Genomic DNA, 25,870 nt, shown 5'->3' with positions numbered 1-25,870 from the left:
TGAAGGCCAAAACAAACCTAGAAAAATAGCAATAATTCATAGCAGAAAACATAATTTCCTTAACAGAGAAATAATTGATAAGAAAGGATCAACAGATAGAAAAACAGCAAAGTATATGAACAGACAGAAATGTAAATAACTCAAACATAGGAAAAGATACTTGGCCTTACTTATAATGAGAGAAATACTGACTTCATCATTGACAAAGATGAAGTTTGATAACAACCTGTATAGGCTATGGTGTAAGAAATCAGACATTCGTGTACATGGTGCAAACTCTCAATTTGGTAATATTTATCAAATTTACAAATGCTCATATCATTTGACTTAGCAAGTCTATAACTGAGGACTTTATCTTTAGCTATACTCACACATGAAGAAAACTAACAGGTGGATTATTATTCAGTGTGGCATTGCTTGTAACGCAGAAAATTTGCGTAACCCTAAATGTTCACCAATAGGGAACTGGTTAAGTAAATTACAGTATATTCATTTAATGAGGCACAATGTTGTGATAAAATGGGGTGATGGGGCCAGGCGCGGTGGCTCACACCTGTAATCCCAGCACTTTGGGAGGCTGAGGTGGGCGGATCACCTGAGGTCAGGAGTTAGAGACCAGCCTGGCCAACATGGTGAAACCCCGTCTCTACTAAAAATACAAAAATTAGCCGGGTGTGGTGGCAGGTGCCTGTAATCCCAGCTACTGGGGAGGCTGAGGCGGGAGAATTGCTTGAACCCGGGAGGCGGAGATTACAGTGAGCCGAGATCACGCCATTACACTCCAGCCTGGGGGACGAGAGCGAGACTTTGTCTCAAAAAAAAAAAAAAACAAAAAACAAAAAACAAAAAAAGGAAACATTTAAAAAAGAGAAAAAGAGAGGAAGACATATTTATTGTATTCTGTTTGATAGATTTTGAATTTTGAAGCACATGGATGCATTGCCAACTCAAAGGATTAAGTTAAAATATGCATACATGATAATAAGAGACGTGAAGAGAGTTGTATTTGATGTAGTTTGACTCTGAACTGTCCTTCATTGTGCATTTCTAGAGTGTTACTAATCTCAACCCATTGATCTGTGTAAATTCTGTCTCCCGTCCCGTCTCTCTCTTTCTTTTTCTTTCTTTCTTTTTTTTTTTTTTGAGACAGAGACTCACTCTGTCGCCTGGGCTGGAATGCAGTGGCATGATCTCGGCTCACTGCAACCTCCACCTCCCGGGTTCAAGTGATTCTCCTGCCTCGGCCTCCTGAGTAGGTGGGACTACAGGCGCCCGCCACCACACCCGGCTAATGTTTGTATTTTTAGTAGAGACGAGGTTTCACCATATTGGCCAGGCTGGTCTCCAACTCCTGACCTCGTGATCCGCCAGCCTGGGCCTCCCAAAGTGCTGGGATTAAAGGCATGAGCCATTGCACCCGGCCTCTATCTCCCTTCTTATTTTGCTGTTAGAGTAAATCCATGAGATTTAGTCCAGAGTATCTCCTACCTGAATGATTGCCAGTGTCTAGCCTGGTAATAGTGCAGAACTCAATTTTTTAATTGACGAAGCTCTGATCCGTGGTAGCAAGGAAAGAGTTTATTGGGGCTAAATTAAGCAAAAGTAAGTTAATTTCTTTCTTTCTTTTCTTTTTCTTTTTTCTTTTTTTTTGAGACAGAGTCTCGCTCTTGTTGCCCAGGCTGAAGTGCAGTGGTGTGATCTCGGCTCACTGCAACCTCCGTCTCCTGGGTTCAAGTGATTCTCCTGCCTCAGCCTCCCGAGTAGCTGGGATTACAGGCATGTGCCACCACGCCCTGCTAATTTTTTGTATTAGTAGAGATGGGGTTTCTCCACGTTGGTCAGGCTGGTCTGGAACTCCTGACCCTCAGGTGATCTGCCCCCCTCAGCCTTCCAAAGTGCTGGAATTACAGGCGTGAGCCACCGCGCCTGGCCATAATTTCTTTTAAATACAAAATGAGGTCTGGGCATGGTGGCTCATGCCTGTAACCCCAGCACATTAGGAGGCCGAGTGGGTGGATAACTGGAGGCCAGAAACTGGAGACCGGCCTGGCCAACATGGCAAAACCCCATCTCTACCAAAAAATACAAAAATTAGCCAGGCACAGTAGCAGACACCTTTGGTCCCAGCTACTTGGGAGGCTGAGACACGAGAATCAGTTGAACCTGGGAGGCGGAGCTTGCAGTGAGCTGAGATCATGCCACTGCACTCCAGTCTGGGTAACAGCGAGACTGTCTCAAAAAACAAAAAAGGTGTACTTCATAGTGTGTTAGCTTCCTCAACCCTGGGAAGCTACTTAACCTCGTAGTCTCATCTGTAAAATGGGAATAATAGTAACACCTCACTGAGTTGTTGTATGGATAGAAGTGTAATATAATATATGACATAATATAGTGGAAACCTTATACTAGTTCTGTGCAATTATTATTTACAAATCAGAAGTAATTTATTTAAATACAACAAATAAAATCCTTCTATTTTAGTAAACAACTTAAAAGTGTTCTTTGAGTATTATATTTCAGATGCATGTTTAGTCCAGTCACTAGGAGAGGAAAGAGGGAGGGAGAGAAAAGAGAACATGAATTTGGGGGCTGGGGAAATGGAGACAGAGATTAGAATAAGAGAAAGGGAAAGATACACAGGACAGCAATAAACAGAGAGAGACAAGGAGACATAAAGGTACAAGGAGGTAGAGAGAAAGAGATCCTCAGAGAGAAAAACACAGGCAAATATTCACAGGTAGTATCCAGGGAGTAGGTAGGGTCATCTGCACGTGGCCATACAGCGATCGGGAGAGTGAAAAGAGCTCTGAACTCGGGGACAGGGGACGTGGCTTCAAATACAGTTTCTGCCACTTGTCAGCTGTGCAACTTAAATTGGTGCTCCATCTCTAGCTTGCATGTTTCTTATTTGAAAAATGGTAGTAAGGGGATGGGGAGGTGGAGAGAATGGCCCATGTTCAAGTTGCCACCTTGTGGTGGTTTCAGATTTCTCCTTAAGGTTTCTCCTTTCTCCTTCTCCTCCTCCTCCTCCTCCTCCTCCACCCCCTCCTCCTCCTCCACCCCCTCCCTTCTCCTCCTCCCCCTCCCCTCCTCCCCCTCCCCTCCTCCCCCTCACCCTTCCCTTCACCCTCCCTCTCCCCCTCCCTCTCCTCTTTCTCTTTCTCCTCCTCTTTTGAGACAGAGCCTCACTCTGCCGCCCAGTCTGCCTCCATCGCCCAGTCTCCCTCTGTCGCCCAGGCTGGAGTGCAGTAGCGCGATCTCGGTTCACTGCAACCTCCGCCTCCTGGGTTCAAGCGATTCTTCTGCCTCAGCCTCCCCAGTAGCTGAGACTACAGGCGCGTGCCACCAAACCTGGCTAATTTTTGTATTTTTAGTAGAGACAGGGTTTCACCATACTGTCCAGGCTGGTCTCGAACTCCTGATTTTGTGATCCACCCGCCTTGGCCTCCCAAAGTGCTGGGATTACAGGTGTGAGCCACTAAACCTGGCCCCTTCTTCTTCTTCTTCTTTTTTTTTTTTTTTTAATGAGACGGAGTCTTGCTCTGTCCTCAGGCTGGAGTACAGTGGCACAATCTTGGCTCACTGCAACCTCCGCCTCCTCGGTTCAAGCGATCCTCCTGCCTCGGCCTTTGGAGTAGCTGGGATTACAGGCACCTGCCACCACACTGGGCTAATTTTTGTATTTTTAGTAGAGACAGAGTGTGGAGGAAAAGTTAAATATTAAATTTGAACTAAAAAGAACATGGACACAAAAAATGGTCACCAAGTCCCAGAACAGGTTGCATGAGCCCCTTGAAGTATTAATTGAGCAATGTTTCAGAGAAATCTCTATTTCAATCTATTCCTATACATTAGTTATTGAAAAACAACAGACAATTGCAAAAACAAGTTGACCTTTTTGTGTTCCTTGAGCCCAATCATGAAGGGCCCTCGTGACTGGACCTCATGCCAAACAACTTGTTACAAAACGAGCTAGGGTCCCAGACCTTGCTAAAGCTTCATGAGACCTCTCCTCGTTTGTGCACGGACAGGTGGCCAACTCTGGAGCCCAGGCTATTGCTTCCCGGTGTGGTGATGAATCCTCCACAGTCTGGAGGCATATATATATATATGTGGTGTCTTTTCTTTCCTCTTGTACATTTCCTGCACAGAACACAGGGTTTCACCATGTTGGCCAGGCTGGTCTCGAACTCCTCACCTCATAATCTGCCTGCCTTGGCCTTCCAAAGTGCTGGGATTATAGGTGTGAACCATGCCCAGCCTATTACCTTTTATTTTCTTTCTTTCCTTTTCTTTTTGAGTCCTGGTCTTGCTTTGTTGCCCAGGCTGGAGTGCACAGGGGGTGATCATAGCTCACTGCAGCCTTGACCTCTGAGGTTCAAGCAATCCTTCTGCCTCAGCCTCCCGAGTAGCTGTGACCACAGGCCTGTGCCACCATGCCTGACTCATTTTTAATTTTATTTTATTATTATGATGGTAGGGACGGGGTCTCCCTATGTTGGCCAGGCTGGTCTTGAACTCCTGGGCTCAACTGATCCACCTGCCTCTGCCTCCCAAAGTGTTTGGATTTCAGGTGTGAGTCACTGTGCTGACCCGTTACTTTTAATTTTTTTTTTTTTTTTTTCTGAGACAGAGTCTCACTCTTGTTGACCAGGTTGGAGTGCAATGGCACGATCTCGTCTCACTGCAACCTCCACCTTCCGGATTTAAGTGATGCCCCTGCCTCAGCCTGGAAAGTAGCTGGGAGTACAGGCATGCACCACCACACCCGGCTAATTTTGTATTTCAGTAGAGATGGAATTTCTCCATGTTGGTCAGGCTGGTCTTGAACTCCTGGCCTCAGGTGATCCACCCGCCTAGGCCTCCCAAAGCGCTGGGATAATAGGCATGAGCCACTGTGCCCAGCCTTACTTTTAATTTTTAAAATGGTAGCTGATTAGGCCAGCTGATTAGGTAGCTGATACAGGCTCATGCCTGTAATCCCAGCACTTTGGGAGGCTGAGGCGCGCGGATCGCCTGAGGCCAGGAGTTCAAGACCAGCCTGGCCAAAACGGTGAAACCCCATCTCTACTAAAAATACAAAAATTAGCCAGGTGTGGTGGCCGGTGCCTGTAATCCCAGTTACTCGGGAGGCTGAGGCAGGAGAATCGTTCGAACCCCGGAGGTGGAGGTTGCAGTGAGCTGAGATCTTGCAATTGTACTCCAGCCCGGGCGACAGGTGAGACTCCATCTTTTTTTTTTTTTTTTTATTTATTTATTTATTTATTTATTTATTTTTTTTTTATTTTTTTATTTTTTTACATTTTTTTTTCTTTTATTATTATTATTATTATTATTATACTTTAGGTTTTATGGTACATGTGCACAATGTGCAGGTAAGTTACATATGTATACATGTGCCATGCTGGTGCGCTGCACCCACCAACTCGTCATCTAGCATTAGGTATATCTCCCAATGCTATCCCTCCCCCCTCCCCCCACCCCACAACAGTCCCCAGAGTGTGATGTTCCCCTTCCTGTGTCCATGTGTTCTCATTGTTCAATTCCCACCTATGAGTGAGAATATGCGGTGTTTGGTTTTTTGTTCTTGCGATAGTTTACTGAGAATGATGATTTCCAATTTCATCCATGTCCCTACAAAGGACGTGAACTCATCATTTTTTATGGCTGCATAGTATTCCATGGTGTATATGTGCCACATTTTCTTAATCCAGTCTATCATTGTTGGACATTTGGGTTGGTTCCAAGTCTTTGCTATTGTGAATAATGCCGCAATAAACATACGTGTGCATGTGTCTTTATAGCAGCATGATTTATAGTCCTTTGGGTATATACCCAGTAATGGGATGGCTGGGTCGAATGGAATTTCTAGTTCTAGATCCCTGAGGAATCGCCACACTGACTTCCACAAGGGTTGAACTAGTTTACAGTCCCACCAACAGTGTAAAAGTGTTCCTATTTCTCCACATCCTCTCCAGCACCTGTTGTTTCCTGACTTTTTAATGATTGCCATTCTAACTGGTGTGAGATGGTATCTCATTGTGGTTTTGATTTGCATTTCTCTGATAGCCAGTGATGGTGAGCATTTTTTCATGTGTTTTTTGGCTGCATCAATGTCTTCTTTTGAGAAGTGTCTGTTCATGTCCTTTGCCCACTTTTTGATGGGGTTGTTTGTTTTTTTCTTGTAAATTTGTTGGAGTTCATTGTAGATTCTGGATATTAGCCCTTTGTCAGATGAGTAGGTTGCGAAAATTTTCTCCCATTTTGTAGGTTGCCTGTTCACTCTGATGGTAGTTTCTTTTGCTGTGCAGAAGCTCTTGAGTTTAATTAGATCCCATTTGTCAATTTTGGCTTTTGTTGCCATTGCTTTTGGTGTTTTAGACATGAAGTCCTTGCCCATGCCTATGTCCTGAATGGTAATGCCTAGGTTTTCTTCTAGGGTTTTTATGGTTTTAGGTCTAACATTTAAGTCTTTAATCCATCTTGAATTGATTTTTGTATAAGGTGTAAGGAAGGGATCCAGTTTCAGCTTTCTACATATGGCTAGCCAGTTTTCCCAGCACCATTTATTAAATAGGGAATCCTTTCCCCATTTCTTGTTTTTGTCAGGTTTGTCAAAGATCAGATACTTGTAGATATGTGGCATTATTTCTGACGGCTCTGTTGTGTTCCATTGATCTATATCTCTGTTTTGGTACCAGTACCATGCTGTTTTGGTTACTGTAGCCTTGTAGTATAGTTTGAAGTCAGGTAGTGTGATGCCTCCAGCTTTGTTCTTTTGGCTTAGGATTGACTTGGCGATGCGGGCTCTTTTTTGGTTCCATATGAACTTTAAAGTAGTTTTTTCCAATTCTGTGAAGAAAGTCATTGGTAGTTTGATGGGGATGGCATTGAATCTGTAAATTACCTTGGGAAGGATGGCCATTTTCATGATATTGATTCTTCCTACCCATGAGCATGGAATGTTCTTCCATTTGTTTGTATCCTCTTTTATTTCCTTGAGCAGTGGTTTGTAGTTCTCCTTGAAGAGGTCTTTCACATCCCTTGTAAGTTGGATTCCTAGGTATTTTATTCTCTTTGAAGCAATTGTGAATGGGAGTTCACTCATGATTTGGCTCTCTGTTTGTCTGTTATTGATGTATAAGAATGCTTGTGATTTTTGCACATTGATTTTGTATCCTGAGACTTTGCTGAAGTTGCTTATCAGCTTAAGGAGATTTTGGGCTGAGACAATGGGGTTTTCTAGATATACTATCATGTCATCTGCAAACAGGGACAATTTGACTTCCTCTTTTCCTAATTGAATACCCTTGATTTCCTTCTCCTGCCTAATTGCCCTGGCCAGAACTTCCAACACTATGTTGAATAGAAGTGGTGAGAGAGGGCATCCCTGTCTTGTGCCAGTTTTCAAAGGGAATGCTTCCAGTTTTTGCCCATTCAGTATGATATTGGCTGTGGGTTTGTCATAAATAGCTCTTATTATTTTGAGATACGTCCCATCAATTCCTAATTTATTGAGAGTTTTTAGCATGAAGGGTTGTTGAATTTTGTCAAAGGCCTTTTCTGCATCTATTGAGATAATCATGTGGTTTTTGTCTTTCGTTCTGTTTATATGCTGGATTACATTTATTGATTTGCGTATATTGAACCAGCCTTGCATCCCAGGGATGAAGCCCACTTGATCATGGTGGATAAGCTTTTTGATGTGCTGCTGGATTCGATTTGCCAGTATTTTATTGAGGATTTTTGCATCAATGTTCATCAAGGATATTGGTCTAAAATTCTCTTTTTTTGTTGTGTCTCTGCCAGGCTTTGGTATCAGGATGATGCTGGCCTCATAAAATGAGTTAGGGAGGATTCCCTCTTTTTCTATTGATTGGAATAGTTTCAGAAGGAATGGTACCAGCTCCTCCTTGTACCTCTGGTAGAATTCGGCTGTGAATCCATCTGGACCTGGACTTTTTTTGGTTGGTAAGCTATTGATTATTGCCACAATTTCAGCTCCTGTTATTGGTCTATTCAGAGATTCAACTTCTTCCTGGTTTAGTCTTGGGAGGGTGTATGTGTTGAGGAATTTATCCATTTCTTCTAGATTTTCTAGTTTATTTGCATAGAGGTGTTTGTAATATTCTCTGATGGTAGTTTGTATTTCTGTGGGATCGGTGGTGATATCCCCTTTATCATTTTTTATTGCATCTATTTGATTCTTCTCTCTTTTTTTCTTTATTAATCTTGCTAGCGGTCTATCAATTTTGTTGATCCTTTCAAAAAACCAGCTCCTGGATTCATTTATTTTTTGAAGGGTTTTTTGTGTCTCTATTTCCTTCAGTTCTGCTCTGATTTTAGTTATTTCTTGCCTTCTGCTAGCTTTTGAATGTGTTTGCTCTTGCTTTTCTAGTTCTTTTAATTGTGATGTTAGGGTGTCAATTTTGGATCTTTCCTGCTTTCTTTTGTGGGCATTTAGTGCTATAAATTTCCCTCTACACACTGCTTTGAATGCATCCCAGAGATTCTGGTATGTTGTGTCTTGGTTCTCGTTGGTTTCAAAGAACATCTTTATTTCTGCCTTCATTTCGTTATGTACCCAGTAGTCATTCAGGAGCAGGTTGTTCAGTTTCCACGTAGTTGAGCGGTTTTGAGTGAGATTCTTAATCCTGAGTTCTAGCTTGATTGCACTGTGATCTGAGAGACAGTTTGTTACAATTTCTGTTCTTTTACATTTATTGAGGAGAGCTTTACTTCCAAGTATGTGGTCAATTTTGGAATAGGTGTGGTGTGGTGCTGAAAAAAATGTATATTCTGTTGATTTGGGGTGGAGAGTTCTGTAGATGTCTATTAGGTCTGCTTGGTGCAGAGCTGAGTTCAATTCCTGGGTATCCTTGTTGACTTTCTGTCTCGTTGATCTGTCTAATGTTGATAGTGGGGTGTTAAAGTCTCCCATTATTAATGTGTGGGAGTCTAAGTCTCTTTGTAGGTCACTCAGGACTTGCTTTATGAATCTGGGTGCTCCTGTATTGGGTGCATATATATTTAGGATAGTTAGCTCTTCTTGTTGAATTAATCCCTTTACCATTATGTAATGGCCTTCTTTGTCTCTTTTGATCTTTGTTGGTTTAAAGTCTGTTTTATCAGAGACTAGGATTGCAACCCCTGCCTTTTTTTGTTTTCCATTTGCTTGGTAGATCTTCCTCCATCCTTTTATTTTGAGCCTATGTGTGTCTCTGCACGTGAGATGGGTTTCCTGAATACAGCACACTGATGGGTCTTGAGTCTTTATCCAGTTTGCCAGTCTGTGTCTTTTAATTGGAGCATTTAGTCCATTTACATTTAAAGTTAATATTGTTATGTGTGAATTTGATCCTGTCATTATGATGTTAGCTGGATATTTTGCTCGTTAGTTGATGCAGTCTCTTCCTAGTCTCGATGTTCTTTACATTTCGGTATGATTTTGCAGTGGCTGGTACCGGTTGTGCCTTTCCATGTTTAGCGCTTCCTTCAGGAGCTCTTTTAGGGCAGGCCTGGTGGTGACAAAATCTCTCAGCATTTGCTTGTCTGTAAAGTATTTTATTTCTCCTTCACTTATGAAGCTTAGTTTGGCAGGATATGAAATTCTGGGTTGAAAATTCTTTTCTTTAAGAATGTTGAATATTGGCCCCCACTCTCTTCTGGCTTGTAGGGTTTCTGCCGAGAGATCCGCTGTTAGTCTGATGGGCTTCCCTTTGATGGTAACCCGACCTTTCTCTCTGGCTGCCCTTAACATTTTTTCCTTCATTTCAACTTTGGTGAATCTGACAATTATGTGTCTTGGAGTTGCTCTTCTCGAGGAGTATCTTTGTGGCGTTCTCTGTATTTCCTGAATCTGAATGTTGGCCTGCCTTGCTAGATTGGGGAAGTTCTCCTGGATAATATCCTGCAGAGTGTTTTCCAACTTGGTTCCATTCTCCCCGTCACTTTCAGGTACACCAATCAGACGTAGATTTGGTCTTTTCACATAGTCCCACATTTCTTGGAGGCTTTGCTCGTTTCTTTTTATTCTTTTTTCTCTAAACTTCCCTTCTCGCTTCATTTCATTCATTTCATCTTCCAGGGCTGATACCCTTTCTTCCATTTGATCGCATCGGCTCCTGAGGCTTCTGCATTCTTCACGTAGTTCTCGAGCCTTGGTTTTCAGCTCCATCAGCTCCTTTAAGCACTTCTCTGTATTGGTTATTCTAGTTATACATTCTTCTAAATTTTTTTCAAAGTTTTCAACTTCTTTGCCTTTGGTTTGAATATCCTCCCGTAGCTCGGAGTAATTTGATCGTCTGAAGCCTTCTTCTCTCAGCTCGTCAAAGTCATTCTCCGTCCAGCTTTGTTCCGTTGCTGGTGAGGAACTGCGTTCCTTTGGAGGAGGAGAGGTACTCTGATTTTTAGAGTTTCCAGTTTTTCTGCTCTGTTTTTTCCCCATCTTTGTGGTTTTATCTACTTTTGGTCTTTGATGATGGTGATGTACAGATGGGTTTTTGGTGTGGATGTCCTTTCTGTTAGTTTTCCTTCTAACAGACAGAACCCTCAGCTGCAGGTCTGTTGGAGTACCTGTCCGGCCGTGTGAGGTGTCAGTCTGCCCCTGCTGGGGGGTGCCTCCCAGTTAGGCTGCTCGGGGGTCAGGGGTCAGGGACCCACTTGAGGAGGCAGTCAGCCCGTTCTCAGATCTCCAGCTGCGTGCTGGGAGAACCACTGCTCTCCTCAAAGCTGTCAGACAGGGACATTTTGAGACTCCATCTTAAAAAAAAAAAAAAAAGGTAGCTGATTGCACTCCCAAAGGATTGTAGTAATTTATCCTGCTGCTTGCAGTGAATGAATACACTTTCTCTGTATCCCTATTAGCAGCTGGAGTTACAGCTTTTTTCTTAGAAACTCTTGCCAGTCTGATGGGCACGAAGTGATAGCTGGCTCATTCTTACTTTAATTTGTATTTTCTTGGTACTAGTAAATTTAAACATTTAAAAATATGTTTGATGAACATTTTGTATTGTTTATTCTTGGACTGCTTATTCTCATCTGCTTATTTTTCTCTTGTGTTGTTTCCCCTTTGTCAATTATCTTTATGTATTTTAGAAAGTATTAGCTTGTAATCTATCAACAGTGTTGCACATTCTATTTTATTTTATTTTATGTTATTTACTTACTTATTTTTTGAGACAGAGTCTTAGTCTGTCACCCAGGCTGGAGAGCAATGGAGTGTCTGGCCTCTAATGTTTTCAAAATAAAACATTTTAAAAGTTTATAAAAAATTGCTGGGCATGGCCGGGTGTGGTGGCTCGCATCTTAATCCCAGCACTTTGGGAGGCTGAGGAGGGCAGATCATGAGGTCAGGTGTCCGAGACCAGTCTGACCAACACAGTGAAACCCTGTCTCTACTAAAAATACAAAAATTAGCTGGGTGTGGTAGTGCATGCCTGTAATCCCAGCGACGCAGGAGGCTGAGGCAGGAGAATTGCTTGAACCCGGGAGGCAGTGGTTGCAGTAAGCCGAGATTGTGCCACTGCACTCCAGCCTGGGAGACAGAGTGAAACTCTGTCTCCAAAAAAAAACAAAAAAAAAAATTGCCAGGCACGGTGGCTCACGCCTGTTATCCCAGCACTTTGGGAGGTCAAGGTGAGTGGATCACATGAGGCCAGGAGTTTGAGAACAGCCTGGCCAACATGGTGAAACCCCGTCTCTACTAAAATACAAAAATTAATCGGGTGTTGGTGGCTGGCACCTGTAATCTCAGCTACTCAGGAGGCTGAGGCAGGAGAAACCCTTGAACCCAGGAGGTGGAGGTTGCAGTGAGCTGAGGTTGTGCCACTGCACTGCAACCTGGGCAACAGAGCGAGACTCCTTCTCAAATAATAATAATAATAATTTAAAAATTGTATACAGTTAAATATAGCCATCTTTTCTTTTTTTTCTTTCTTTTTTTTTTTTTTGAGACAGTCTTGCTCTGTCACCCAGGCTGGAGTGCAATGACGTGATCTCGGCTCACCGCAACCTCCGCCTCCTGGGTTCAAGTGATTCTCGTGCCTCAGCCTCCTGAGTGGCTGGGACTGCAGGCGCACCCCACCACATTTGTATTTTTTATAGAGACAGGGTTTTGCCATGTTGCCCAGGCTGGTCTCATACTCCCAACCTTGTGATCTGGCTGCCTTGGCCTTCCAAAGTGCTGGAATTACAGGCGTGAGCTACCTCACCTGGCCCATCTTTTCTTTTTTTTCTTTTTTTTGAGATAGAGTCTCACTCTGTTGCCCAGGCTGGAGTGTAATGGTGAGATCTAGGCTCACTGCAACCTCTGCCTCCCGGGTTCAAGCGATTCTCCTGCCTCAGCCTCCCGAGTAGCTGGGATTACAGGCACCTGCCACTATGCCCAGCTAATTTTTTGTATTTTTAGTAGAGGCGTAGTTCACCATGTTGGCCAGGCTGGTCTCGAACTCCTGACCTCGTGATTTGCCTGCCTAGGCCTCCCAAAGTGCTAGGATTACAGGCATGAGCCACTGCGCCCGGCCCCATCTTTTCTTTTATAGCTTCTGCGTTTCCAGTCTTGGTTAAGAATCTCTCTCCTGGCCGGGCGCAGTGGCTCACGCCTGTAATCCCAGCACTCTGGGAGGCCGAGGCGGGCGGATCATGAAGCCAGGAGATTGAGACCATTCTGGCTAACACAGTGAAACCCCGTCTCTACTAAAAAATACAAAAAATTAGCTGGGCGTGGTGGCACGCACCTGTAGTCCCAGCTACTCGGGAGGCTGAGGCAGGAGGATCGCTTGAACCCGGGAGGCGGAGCTTGCAGTGAGCCAAGATTGTGCCACAGTACTCCAGCCTGGGCGACAGAGCAAGACTCTATATCAAAAAAAAAAAAAAAAAAGAATCTCCTTCAAGTTTAACAGAACTTAAGTGTTACGAAAAAATATCTATCTTCCTGATCCCTAGGTTATACATATAGCTCCCTGTATTATCTTTAAAGTTTTTTTTTCCTAATATGTATGACAGGGTCCCAGATTTATTTACTTCCAAATAAGTAGTGCCAGTACCATCTATTAAGTAAGTCACTAATTAGTTTAATTACTTCTCAACTAAAACACTACTTAAGTTGTATACAAAATTCCCATCTATTTCTGGGTTCCATACTCTGGTTCTCCTGACCAATTTGACTATCCCTTTTGTTAAGAATTTATTAGATTCCATTGGTAGAGTGCATGTTAATTGGGTTTTAGCTGTTCAATAAATATATCTTTTTTATTTTTATTTTTATTTTTGAGATGGAGTCTCGCTCTGTTGCCAGGCTGGAGTGCAGTGGCGTGATCTCAGCTCACTGCAACCTCCACCTCCCAGGTTCAGCGATTTTCCTGCCTCAGCCTCCTGAATAGCTGGGATTACAGGCGTGTGCCACCACACCCAGCTAATTTTTGTATTTTTAGTAGAGACGGGGTTTCACCATGTTGGCCAGGATGGTCTCATCTCTTAACCTCATTATCAGTCCACTTCGGCTTCCCAAAGTGCTGGGATTACAGGCATGAGCCACCGCGCCCAGCTCAATTAGCATATCTTGAATATCCTTTCCATCTGGAGTTCCCCAAATTCATTCTGTCTCCCTCGCTGCTTGACACAGACATGGGTATGACCTAGCCCCTGAGAAACACTAAGAAAGGAGCAAGGACAGGGTGTACGCCTGAGCAGAATCTAGTTTGGCAAGCATGGTGGAGTGGCATCCAACTATTCATCATCATCAGCAGCAGGGATGGAGCTGCTGGCATTCAGTCCCAAGCATCCTCAGGAGCTGATGAGTGGATTGTCTTTGCTAGAGCAGCCTCTAAAATGGCTAGGTGTTATTCTTGCTCTCTCTCTTTTCTTTTTTTTTTTTTTTTTTGAGATGGAGTCTCGCTGTGTCTCCCAGGCTGGAGTGCAATGGCACGATCTCGGCTCACTGCGACCTCCACCTCCTGGCTTCAAGTGATTCTCCTGCTTCAGCTCCTGAGTAGCTGGGATTACAGGCATATGCCAGACACCTGGCTAATTTTCGTATTTTTAGTAGAGACGGGGTTTCGCCATGTCAGCCAGGCTGGTCTCGAAATCCTGACCTCAGGTGATCCATCTGCCTCGGCCTCCCAAAGTGCTGGGATTACAGGAGTGAGTCACTGCACCTGGTCTTAGGTGTTATTCTTGATGGTGAAAGGGCCTGGATCTCTGGTCCTTCTAGATTCCTTTTCAGCTTGACCTTGCCAGAGCAGATTCTGGGTTTTACAACAAAGAATACTTACTGATGCAAGCTGTTTTATATTTTATTCTAATATTTTATTCCTAAAACTAGCCCTCTGCTCCTTCCCACCACTGCCCATTATTTTTTCCTTACTTGATCTTTCTCAGATTGTTTATTTATTTTTGAGATGAAGTCTCACTCAGCCACCCAGGCTGGAGTGCAGTGGCACCATCTTGGCTTACTGCAACCACTGTCTCCCAGGTTCAAGCGATTCTCCCGTCTCAGCCTCCCGAGTAGCTGGGATTACAGGCACCCACCACCATGCCCAGCTAATTTTTGTATTTTAGTAGAGATGGGGTTACACCATGTTGGCCAGGCTGGTATTGAACTCCTGACCTCAGGTGATCCTCCTGTCTTGGTCTCCCAAAGTGCTAGGATTGCAGGTGTGAGCCACCGCTCCTGGCCTAAATTATTTTCATGATCTTTGAGGTATTTTTAAAAAATTCAGGCTGGATGCAGTGGCTTATGCCTGTTAATCTCAGCAGTTTGAGGCTGAGGTGGGTGGATTGCTTGAGCCCAGAAGTTTGGGACTGGCCTGGGCAACAAAGCAAGACCCTGTCTCTATAAAAGATATAATTATCCAGGTGTGGTGGTGGGTGCTTGTAGTCCCAGCTACTCAGGAGGCTGAGGCAGGAGGATCGCTTGAGCCCAGGAGTTTGAGGCTGCAGTGAGCCGTGATTGTGCCACTGCACTCCAGCCTGGTAGACAGAGGAAGCTCCTGTCTGTTAAAAAAAAATGGGCCAGACCCAGTGGCTTATGCCTGTAATCCCAGCGCTTTGGGAGGCAGAGGCACCCGGATCACTTGAGGTCAGGAGTTTGAGACCAGCCTGGCCAACATGGCAAAACCCTGTCTCTACTAAAATCACAAAAAATTAGCCAAGCGTGGTGGCATGCACCTGTAATCCTAGCTACTCGGGAGGCTGAGGCAGGAGAATCGCTTGAACCTGGAAGACAGAGGTCGCCGTGAACCGAGAATGTGTCACTGCACTCCAGCCTGAGCACCTGAGCAACAGAGCGAGACTTTGCCTCAAAAAAAAAGAAAAAAAAGGAATTTCTGGTAATCTCACTATCCTGTTACTAATAGCTGTTTGCCATAAGACCTCCTTTGGTGTCTGTCAAGAGTCTCCAGCCCCACAACAAACCTCAGAGGAACCCTCACTCTAAGTGCCTAAAGGGCACTTGCTGCTTTTCTGAGTGGGGCAAAGCTGTCTAGAAGTGACATCTATCTTGTGATCTATGCCCCTTCGTCAGGGAAAGGCTGCCATGTCGAGTTGTGCACTATGCAAATTGGGGCACCATTCACATTCACAGTGCCCCTGTGTACTTATTAAAACAATTTCCCAGTGTATCGTGAAATGTCTTGAGGGTGGAGTGGCAATGAAGTTGCCATTAAACCTTTCTGAGATCAGGCTAGATGTTTCCTGGGACTGTAAGCCTCTGTTGGTACCAAAAAGGGCCTGTGCCAGGTGAGGCACTTGAGAACAGTCATTTTCACCCAAGCCTTTCCCCCTCTAATCCTGTTACAAGTCAAGCTGGTTCCCAGTATCCCCTTGTAACACTGTATTTCTTAAGTAATGTTATATTTCTTGAGCAGAATGGTGGTTTCAGATGTGTTCATTTTATTATGCTTTTAAAACTTAGGTACATGTTACATATATTCATTTTAAATGCCTTGATACAAATAAAAAAGGAAAGCACATATATACAAACAAGAATGCTACTATCATGGGATAACCTTGAACCTGCTTAAAGTTTTCTCAATTAACATATTCACAAGCTTCAGTACTGTAACTATTAGCTGGCAAATGTCTTACAACACACTATATACATGTCGTGATGCTAGGGTTAGAAATCATTGTCCTGGTAGAGTACTTAGACCAGAACAATAGTAATGCCTTTTTCATGTTTTAAAAGATTATATACCAGGGTGATTCTCTTTCAACTTGTTATATAATCTGTACTTGCAGTATGCGCAGGCAGGCTACTAAGTTTCTCTCAGCCTCTGTCTCTAGAATTTAAAGCAGTCACTGAGTGGCAGAAATTTCTTCTAAAATCTATTATATATTGACTGGGCACAGTGGGTCATGCCTGTAATCCCAGCATTTAGGAGGCTGAGGCAGGAGGATTGCTTGAGCCCAGGAATTGGAGACCAGCCTGGGCAACAATGAGACCCCGTCTCTAGAAAAAAACAAAAAACAAAAAACAAACTGTCATATAGAAGTTGGAACATTATTAGCTGCTACACTAAGTAGCACTGAATAGCCTTCCAAATTTCTGCTCAGCTGGAAGAATACTTGATCTCAAAAATGCTTTGGTGCGGGAGATACACAATGTATGTCAACTCTGACAGACACTGTTAGAGGTGCCCATTATCCAATTCTCTTCTTCCTAACAGAATCCAAACATGTTAATTTGGCCCATGACAACCCAGATAGAATATTACATCCCATCCAGCTTCATGGCTGGTGGGACCAAGCAACTGTTTGAAATTGAAGTTTATGTATTGTGTGTAGCTTCTAGGAAGTGTTCTTGGGGGTGGGGGAGGTAATCCCCTCTACCAGCTGGCTCAAATGCTGATAGGAAGTTTCTAGCTAGAGCAGCTGTCTTCAAGTAAGAATTGAAAGCCACATGTTGGCCAGGTATGGTGGCTCACACCTGTAACACTAGCACTTTGGGAGGCCAAGGCAGGAGGATCACTTAAGCCCAGGAGTTCAAGGCCAGCCTGGGCAACATAGCATGACCTCATCTCTACCAAAAAAAATTTAGCCAGGCATGGTGGTGTGTACCTGTAGTCCCAGGTACTCTGGAGGCTGAGGCTAAAATGGGAGAATATAGCTCAAGCCCAGGAGTTCCAGGCTGAAGTGAGCTAGAAGTGTGCCACTGCACTCCAGCCTGGGCAACAGAATGAGACCCTATCTCATTAAAAGAAAAAAAAAAAGCCACAGTTTGAGAATGAGGAGGAACAATATAGAAAGAACCTGGATCCCTGACCCTGCATAATGTCATATGGGCTCTGGATTACCTTCCCAAGCTTTTATATGAAAGAGAAACAATCTTTTTTTTGTTTTTTAATTTTTTTTTTTTTTGTCGAGATGGGGGTCTCACTATATTGCTCAGGATGGTTTCAAACTCCCGGGTTCAAACAATCCTTCCATGTTGGCCTCCCAAAGAGCTTAGATTACAGGCATGAGCCACCATGCCCAGCTGAGAAACAAACTTCTATCTTGTACAAGCAATTATTGTTTGGGGACACAGCCAAACCCATACATACTAACTAATATGCATGCCAAGTTTTAGTTTAATTTCCTTAACTGAAAAGGCTGATGCAAATGACATATTGCACCTGGTGTCAGGCAGTTACATCTACTGCTAAAATGACGTAAGATAGAAGAAGTTTTCTGTAGAGAACATTGTGTGTCACAAACGGTGACATTTTCAAAAGTGCTTAATTCAATATGACTTCCCAGCGGCAAAGCTTGCACCTATGGTTTTAGGAAAACAACAACAACAACAACAAAAAGTTTAGTCTAGCTTAAGATGCAAAATGACTGACAAAGTCCCTTCCCACAAGAGAACTGTAACGAGCAATTTAAACAAATCAAAAATGGTTTGTTTTATTTACAATACTCAATGCATCTTACAAATAACATATTTGCATTCCCTAAGTCTTTTGGAAAGTAATTCCAGTTTGTGCAGTGAGTTTACAGGAAAATCTTAAAGATATCTAGTAGACATCTTAAACCTAAACTCTAAATTTTGAAAGATATTTCACGCTATATTAAGAGGACTGTTTTTAATTAAGAAAAACTAAACTCTGTAAATAATGCCCTCCAGTATCTTTAATGCAAATATAAACCAGATTAGCCTATGAAATAAGACCATTAGATTTGGGTGAATTATTCTGACCTCCCCTCCCCAATAAAATGCATGCATAAAGTAAACATGGTAAATTACATCAATCACATTTTAATACTTTTTTTTTGGACTCTCTCAACTGTTGTTTGCTTAATTGTCGGTACAGATAGGTAGGATTCCAGTCTGGAGAAACCCCTAAACCACTACACCCTGCCTCAGAGTAGGGAAGAATTTTTAGTATGTATGTGGAGACAGGCTGGATTAGGGAGCCTTTTGAGTGGCTTCTCTAAGACACTTTTCTTGCTAACATGAGCAAGGTTCCCCTCCAGGCCTGATAAAGCCTGAAGACGTTAGTTATTTCCCTACTAGTTCTGGAAGCATCTTATTCATGCCGCCATAGCAGGCTGTCTTCCCCTGCTCCTCCCTGAATCATCACCTAGATTTTAGTGCTTTCTGAGTTGATGATGGAAACCAGTTCCTGTCCAGGTGCCAGAAACTGTTTTTTTTGAGATTGAGTCTCGCTCTGTCTTTCATGCTGGAGTGCAGTGGCGCATCTCGGCTCACTGCAACCTCCACCCCCCGGGTTCAAGCGATTCTCTGCCTCAACCTCCTGAGTAGCTGGGATTACAGGCGTCTGCTACCATACCCATCTACTTTTTGCAAATTTTGTAGAGATGGGGTTTCACCATATTGGCCAGGCTGGTCTCAAACTCCTGACCTCAGGTGATCCACCTGCCTCAGCCTCCCAAAGTGCTAGGATTACAGGCGTGAGCCACCGTGCCATGCCAGAAACTGTTTTTATGTCACATAAAGATCTATGAAACAAGGTAAAAGGTAATTAAAATACTTTGTGACAGAGTTTGCACCTCATGCATGTGAAAGAGAATGTAATTAATTATATCATTTATATAGCTGCCATCTTTTTTTAATTTTTTTATTTTTTTTGAGACAGAGTCTCCTTCTCTTGCCCAGGCTGGAGTGCAGTGGCACGATCTTGGCTTTGCAACCTCCGTCTCCTGGGTTCAAATGATTCTCTGCCTTAACCTCCTGAGTAGCTGGGATTACAGGAGCCCGCCACCACACCCAGCTAATTTTTTTTTGTATTTTTAGTAAAGACGGGGTTTCACCCTCTTGGCCAGGCTGGTCTTGAATTCCTGACCTCGTGATCCACCTGCCTCGGCCTCCCAAAGTGCTGGGATTACAGACGTGAGCCACTGCACCTGGCCAGCTGCCATCTCTTAAAACAAAATCCAAGTCCTAGCTCTTGAGCCAGAAAGAAGAAATAGAGGTATCTCTATACTGGATCCACCTCAACTTAGCAATGCATCTCTGCATCTCCACAATGCCATTCTCCTCAAAACATCTGCGTCTTTAACGTCTGGCATAGGTGGTAGAATGGGGAGATACTAGGCTGCAGAAATAAAATCCAACGTTTGACATAGCCAACAGAATTTTAAGATAAAGAAATGGTGAGGTAGAGTTGAGAGAGTTCAATTATATTGTTGAGCACAGACCATTTGGCACATTCTAAAATTAGATTCCCTATCAAATTCTCCTTTGTGGTACCTTTACAAAATGCTGACACCTTAGGAATCCTCCAACACCTATGTAAAGCTAACAGAATAAAGTCATTTGAAGAAATTCATCCTTGGCTCTTTAGCTATTATCTACCCCCATAGTGAAGCAAATAAAAAACAATGCTATCCATTTGCTGAATTTATTTAAACAAGTCAATTTAGAAATACCATAGAATTAAACAAAACTTCTGACATGTAAACATACTGCCATGTTCCTGAAAGAGATGTTAACACCTGATAAAAGTTAATAATCTCTTGTTAGGAAAGCTGTCCATTAATAAGGCCAGTCTTCAGCAAAACTAAAACCATTTTGTTTGTTTAGCTTTCCTAGCCTGACAACGCAATACTGTTGAACCACAGTCAAATATGACAACATTGGATGGATAGATCAGTACCATTGGTTACAGCTGTTAAACAGGTTCATTCTTGGCGCCACATAAAAACAAGCCAATCACATCGAATAAATCATGGCTTTTTTTTCTTTATCACAATTCACTAAGTGATGTTAATTATGGTCCTTGTCAAACACGTTTGGTAAAGGCTATTTACAGTGTACATGGCTGAGCATGCACTATTTATAGTTACAAAGATACCTGCCAGTTTATTACAATAGAATTACACAGTGCCTGAAAATGGTGAAACATCTCACACATCATTTAAATCAATATAATTTCAAGCAGGAAACGTTCCTTTTTTGACCACAATTGCAATAATTACATGAAAATTCTTATAAAAACATGAATCCCCTTCAAGAAATTGATGCATATTCTACGCACTACAGGTTAAGGCAGTAAAAAAATGTATTCCTGATAACTGGAGGTCTTGACAATGTCAATTAAAGCTGTCTGACTCTAGTTTTTCATTCTCCATCATATACCAAAAGTTTGTGAATGATTTCATTTTTAAAGTCAAAAAAGTATTAGTAACTAAGAAGAGTTGAAGCTGGAAAAAAGTAATTGCTAGGGAAAGGAAAAATGTAAATTGGATTTTGCCTGAAAGTTTTCAAATCATAAACAATAGCATTATTTATGAGTCTAAGCCTTAAATGTATAAAACAAATACATATAGTTCACTTTTCTTAATTTAAAATATACTGTACTTTGAACAATTCAAGTAATGTAAGACTATCAAAAATAACTTCATAAGCCATACAAGTGTCAACTGCGTTTTCAGTATTTTAAGAACTTTTTAAAAATTGTAAACTAAACCATGACAGTTTAGTTAAACAAATGATAAATGACTTTTTATTTGCACTTGTGATTTCTTTAATACAAATTGCTACCAACAAATATGTAAAGATATGGCAGGTTATGCATTTGATCAAAGCACTTTGATTTAAGCATAAAACAGATTCAAATGGTACAAGTTCTGTGCATAAGATCCAAGGAATTGCTTACTAATTTGTAGGCAACCCTCTTTCTAATCAGAATCCTTTATTCCTCGGCTGCAGATGAGATAGGGCACAATCTGTTGTAAACAGGGCACTGTTGTTAAACCAGGATAATATTCTTAAATTAAGATCGTTCTTGTTCAATTAAAAAGACTTTCCCAAGTGTCTTCCATCACTGAGTATATTCTGCTGACCTCTTAATTTCATAAATTAACTTTCTTTTGATTCCATTTTTATGGTGGTTGTGTCCGCAGTTTTGTTTTAAAAATTGGTTTAAATTTATATAAAACTCTGTACATGTTCACAAATTATTGCATAAACAGCATAATCTTCAAGACAGTGTTTGCAAACACATGTCCGATTCAGGAAAAAAAATTTCACGTTTCTCGTCTGGCTTTTTTCTTCTTTTTTATTTGTTTGGGAGATTCCCAGCTAGTTTCAGACTTGGCTAAAAAAGAAAAAGGGGGGAAAACGAAGAAAAAAATTAGAAGGATAGTAAATACTGTTACGTCTCAATAATATAAAAGTAGTAACCATGAAACAATGTTTTAAAATACTCAAATTTTATGTTTAAGTTTTCAAGCCCTCGTTATATATTTTAAGTTATTCTATGTCTTCTTCCCTCCTTTCCTTTCAATGGTATTATTAGGTTGAACTATATGGAACTGCTGATATTCAACCAGTTTTGACCCAAAAAAACTGTTATTTAATATGGCTCAACCTAACTAATAAAAGAGAAAAATGGGTAAAATGGATACTAAAGGTAGCTGAAGAGAGTAAAGGAGGAAAAAAAGCATAGAATAATTTGTAGCCTCAAGAACATGTGCAGAGAAAAAGGGAGAGGGACCACATAGACAAGCAGGCAGGCATGAAAGTTCTCCCTCTCTGTTCTCAGCAATGTATTCTCTCCTTCAGAGATAGATAGATAGATTGATCATTTATTTATTTATTGAGTCTCGCTCTGTCACCCAGGCTGGAGTACAATGGCGCAATCTTCGCTCACTACAACCTCCGCCTCCCGCATTCAAGCGATTCTCCTGCCTCAGCCTCCCAAGTACCTGTGATATTACAGATGTTCTGCCAGCACACCCAGCTAATTTTTGTATTTTTAGTAGAGACGGGGTTTTGCCATGTTGGCCACGCTGGTTGGTCTTGAACTTCTGACCTCAAGTGATCCACCCACCTCAGCCTCCCAAAGTGCTGGGATTACAGGTGTGAGGCACGGCAACCCAGCCTCCTTCAGTTATTTTAACAACTTGGCCTTCACAACTTAAGTAGACAAACGTCCAAAAAATTTAGCTTTTTTTTTTTTTTTTTTTTTTTTTGAGATGGAGTGTTGCTCTGTCGCCCAGGCTGGAGTGCAGTGGCAAGATCTTGGCTCACTGCAAGCTCCGCCTCCCGGGTTCACGCCATTCTCCTGCCTCAGCCTCCTGAGTAGCTGGGACTACAGGTGCCCACCACCACACCCGGCTAATTTGTTGTATTTTTAGTAGAGATGGGGTTTCACCGTGTTAGCCAGGATGGTCTCGATCTCCTGACCTAGTGATCCGCCCGCCTCAGCCTCCCAAAATGCTGGGATTACAGGTGTGAGCCACTGCGCCCGGCCTCCATTAGACTTTTAAGATCAGAACATTAACACATGAAAAATGTGAACAGTACAAAGGAACAAAAAATAAGGATTACTTACTCTGTGAAGGAGGCACACTATTTTGCTTGGTATTTGACTTGGATTTATCTGTCTCTTGTAGTATTGGCGGCACTTGGGAAGAGCTCTTGTCAGAATCACTTTTTGATAAGATTACAGATGGCTCGGTAGAAGTAGCAGGTGGAAGAGTCTTGATAGGCTATTTTAGGAAAAAATCATCACCAGTTTTTTGGTGAAATTTTCAAATAAAGTTTAAATATCACAGTAATACCAAGAGGTGGTTTAGCAGCAATTCAATACTAATATGGTTTCCAGATAAACAATGTAACTCATACCTGCCCTCTAGTGATACAGCCAAATCAATCATCACCTACAACATTTATGAATATATGTTGAGATAAAAATGAAGGTATGAAATTATAAAATGTCTACTGAATTTCAAATAGAAATGAAAAATTTCATTTTCATTAACTTTTTTTTTGAGGTGGAGTCTCGCTCTGTCGCCCAGGATGGAGTACAGTGGCACAATCTTGGCTCACTGCAACCTCCGCCTCCCGGGTTCAAGCGATTCTCCTGCCTCAGCCTCCTGAGTAGCTGGGACTACAGGCACGTGCCATCACGCCCGGCTAATTTTTTTGTGTTTTTAGTAGAGACAAGGTTTTACCGTGTTAGCCAGGATGGTCTCGGTCTCTTGACTTCGTGATCCGCCTGCCTCAGCCTCCCAAAGTGCTGGGATTATAGGCGTGAGCAACCACACCCGGCCTAACTTTTATATTCTTAAGTTTCATATAAATAAGATGATTTTATACTTTTCTTTTTTGAGACAGAGTATCGCTCTATGGCCTAGCCTAGAGTGCAGAGGCACAAAACAGCTCACTGCAGCCTTGACCTCCTGGGCTCAAGCAGTCCTCCCACTTCAACCTCCTGCGTAGCTGGGATTATAGGCGTGAACCACTGAGACTGGCTGATTTTATACTTATTAGTGATTCAATGGTGGTTGTCCATTTCCACCAACTCAGAACGCTTCAAAAATTTTTGTGAAAAACAGAAGGAAAATAGCTAACTTCTGAACTACCAGTAGATGACAACTCCTAATCTCCTTCCCAACAGGTAAGAATTTCTCAAATAGCAGCAGCAACAGCTTCTGTCTCCTACAAGCACACTGTGGTTACCAGTCCTACTGACTCAAGCAACTGGTAACACTCAGGTACAAATTTTCAGTGGTAGTGAAATTAGAATGCTTAACGCAGAGCCTAGACTCTTGAGCCTTACTTCTCTACAGCCTGGAAGCAGAAAGGAGGTAAACTAACTGATTTGCCTCACTGAAGCATATCCATTAATAAATGATCAGGACCTGGTAATGATAAGAACGTCAGTAATTTGGAGTGCCTTCGGGTTGTGAGAGATGAGTAGAAGATCATTTCACCTATTAGCTCTATCTGTGATCATTATCCTGAACATAGAAAGAAGGGTAAGTAATGCTTCTTTTGCCCCTATTCTTCCAGGGCCCATAGATTCAAGAAAGCAAAATGGGATAAGGATACAAGAGGAAATGGTGTGAGCCCAAGAAATTACTAGGATTCCTTCTTCCTATTCCAGGTATCTGAAGTTTGTATTTTTGTGTGTGTGTGTGTGTGTGTGTGTATGTGTGTGTGACAGGGTCTCACTCTGTCACCCAGGCTGGAGTGTAGTGGCGTGATCTTCATTCACTGCAACCTCTGCCTCCTGGGCTCACATGATCCTCCCACCTCAGTCCCCCAAGTACCTGGGACCACAGGTGCACACCACCACATCCAGCTATTTTTTTGTATTTTTGGTAGAGACGGGGGTTTCACCACGCTGCCCAGGCTGGTCTCGAACTCCTGAGCTCAAGTGATCTACCCATCTCAACCTCCCAAACTGCTGGGATTACAGGCGTGAGCCACCGTGGCCGGCCCTGAGGTTGTATTTATGTTGCCTAGTTTCTTTACCTTTCTTAGTGTTCCCTGTATTTATTTCATATCCAGAAGTTTTATTGTTACTTATTTTTAGTCTCCTTTTCCCGTCTATTCTCTCACTTATCTACATTAAGTCACAGAACGGATCAAATATTCTTCATAAAATGGCTTCTGAAAATGATTTAATATAAAAATATCAAACAGAGGCCGGGCATGGTGGCTCATGCCTGTAATCCCAGTACTTTGGGAGGCTGAGGCAGGCGGATCACTTGAGGTCAGGAGTTCGAGACCAGCCTGACCAACATGGTGAAACCCCGTCTCTACTAAAAATACAAAAATTAGCCGGGGGTGGTGGCGTGCGCCTGTAATCCCAGCTACTCCGGAGGCTGAGGCAGGAAAATCTCCTGAACCAGGGAGGCAGAGGTTGCAGCGAGCCGAGATTGCGGATTGCATCACTGCACTCCAGCCTGGGCAATAGAGCGAGACTCTGTCTCAAAAAAAAAAAAAAAAAAAGTCAAATAGATCCTTTGCTATTTATTATACACACATACATAAAATATATACATATATTCTTTTTTACAAAGTCTCACTTTGTCGCCCAGGCTGGAGTGCAGTGGCGCAATTACAGCTGACTGCAGCCTCGACCTCCTGGGCTCAAGTGGTCTTCCCACTCAGTCTCCCGAGTAGCTGGGACTACAAACACACAACACGACACCCAAGCTAATTTTTGTGCTTTTTGTAAATACTGAGTCTAGCCATGTTGCCCAGGCTGGTCTCAAACTCCCGGACTCAAGCGATCCTCCTGCCTTGGCCTCCCAAAGTGTTGGGACTACAGGCCTGAGCCACTGCACCTGGTTGCTTATTTAGGAGATGGAATCTCACTTTGTCGCCCAGGCTGGAGTGCGGTAGCGTGATCCTGGCTCACTGCAACCTCTGCCTCCTGGGTTCAAGTGATTCTCCTGCCTCAGCCTCTCAGGTAGCTGGGATTATAGGCGCCTGCCACCACGCTTGGCCAATTTTTGTATTTTTAGTAGAGACGGGGTTTCACCATATTGGCCAGGCTGGTCTCGAACTCCTGACCTTGTGATCCACCCACCTCGGCCTCCCAAAGTGCTGGGATTACAGGCGTGAGCCACCACACCCAGCCCTGAATTTATTTTCATATGATGTAATTAATTTACCCAATTAGAAATC

General features: G+C 42.7%; 1 protein-coding gene and 1 long non-coding RNA gene across 5 annotated transcripts in view; one reads left to right on the top strand and one right to left on the bottom strand.

The window, feature by feature from the left end:
* The window catches only part of LOC134740061 (uncharacterized), a 51,665-nt gene extending 27,324 nt beyond the window's left edge, over positions 1–24,341 (top strand). The window contains exon 3 of the long non-coding RNA XR_010127327.1: positions 24,245–24,341. This is a non-coding gene — a long non-coding RNA (uncharacterized LOC134740061). The remainder of the gene's footprint in view (positions 1–24,244) is intronic.
* Positions 19,831–25,870, bottom strand: part of MTDH (metadherin) — an 81,645-nt gene continuing 75,605 nt past the window's right edge. For all 4 annotated transcript variants that reach the window (XM_054497413.2, XM_054497415.2, XM_054497414.2 and 1 more), the window contains 2 exons: positions 22,782–22,938; positions 19,831–21,542 (listed from right to left, as the gene is read on the bottom strand). In XM_054497413.2, coding sequence (XP_054353388.1) covers positions 21,472–21,542; positions 22,782–22,938 — 228 coding nt within the window. In that variant the 3' untranslated portion in view covers positions 19,831–21,471. The remainder of the gene's footprint in view (positions 21,543–22,781; positions 22,939–25,870) is intronic.

Source organism: Pongo pygmaeus, chromosome 7 (assembly GCF_028885625.2).
Source record: "Pongo pygmaeus isolate AG05252 chromosome 7, NHGRI_mPonPyg2-v2.0_pri, whole genome shotgun sequence".
NCBI classification, from domain to species: Eukaryota; Metazoa; Chordata; class Mammalia; order Primates; family Hominidae; genus Pongo; species Pongo pygmaeus.
Note: the sequence above shows the minus strand (reverse complement) of the source record. Positions and strands in the feature narration are given on the sequence as shown.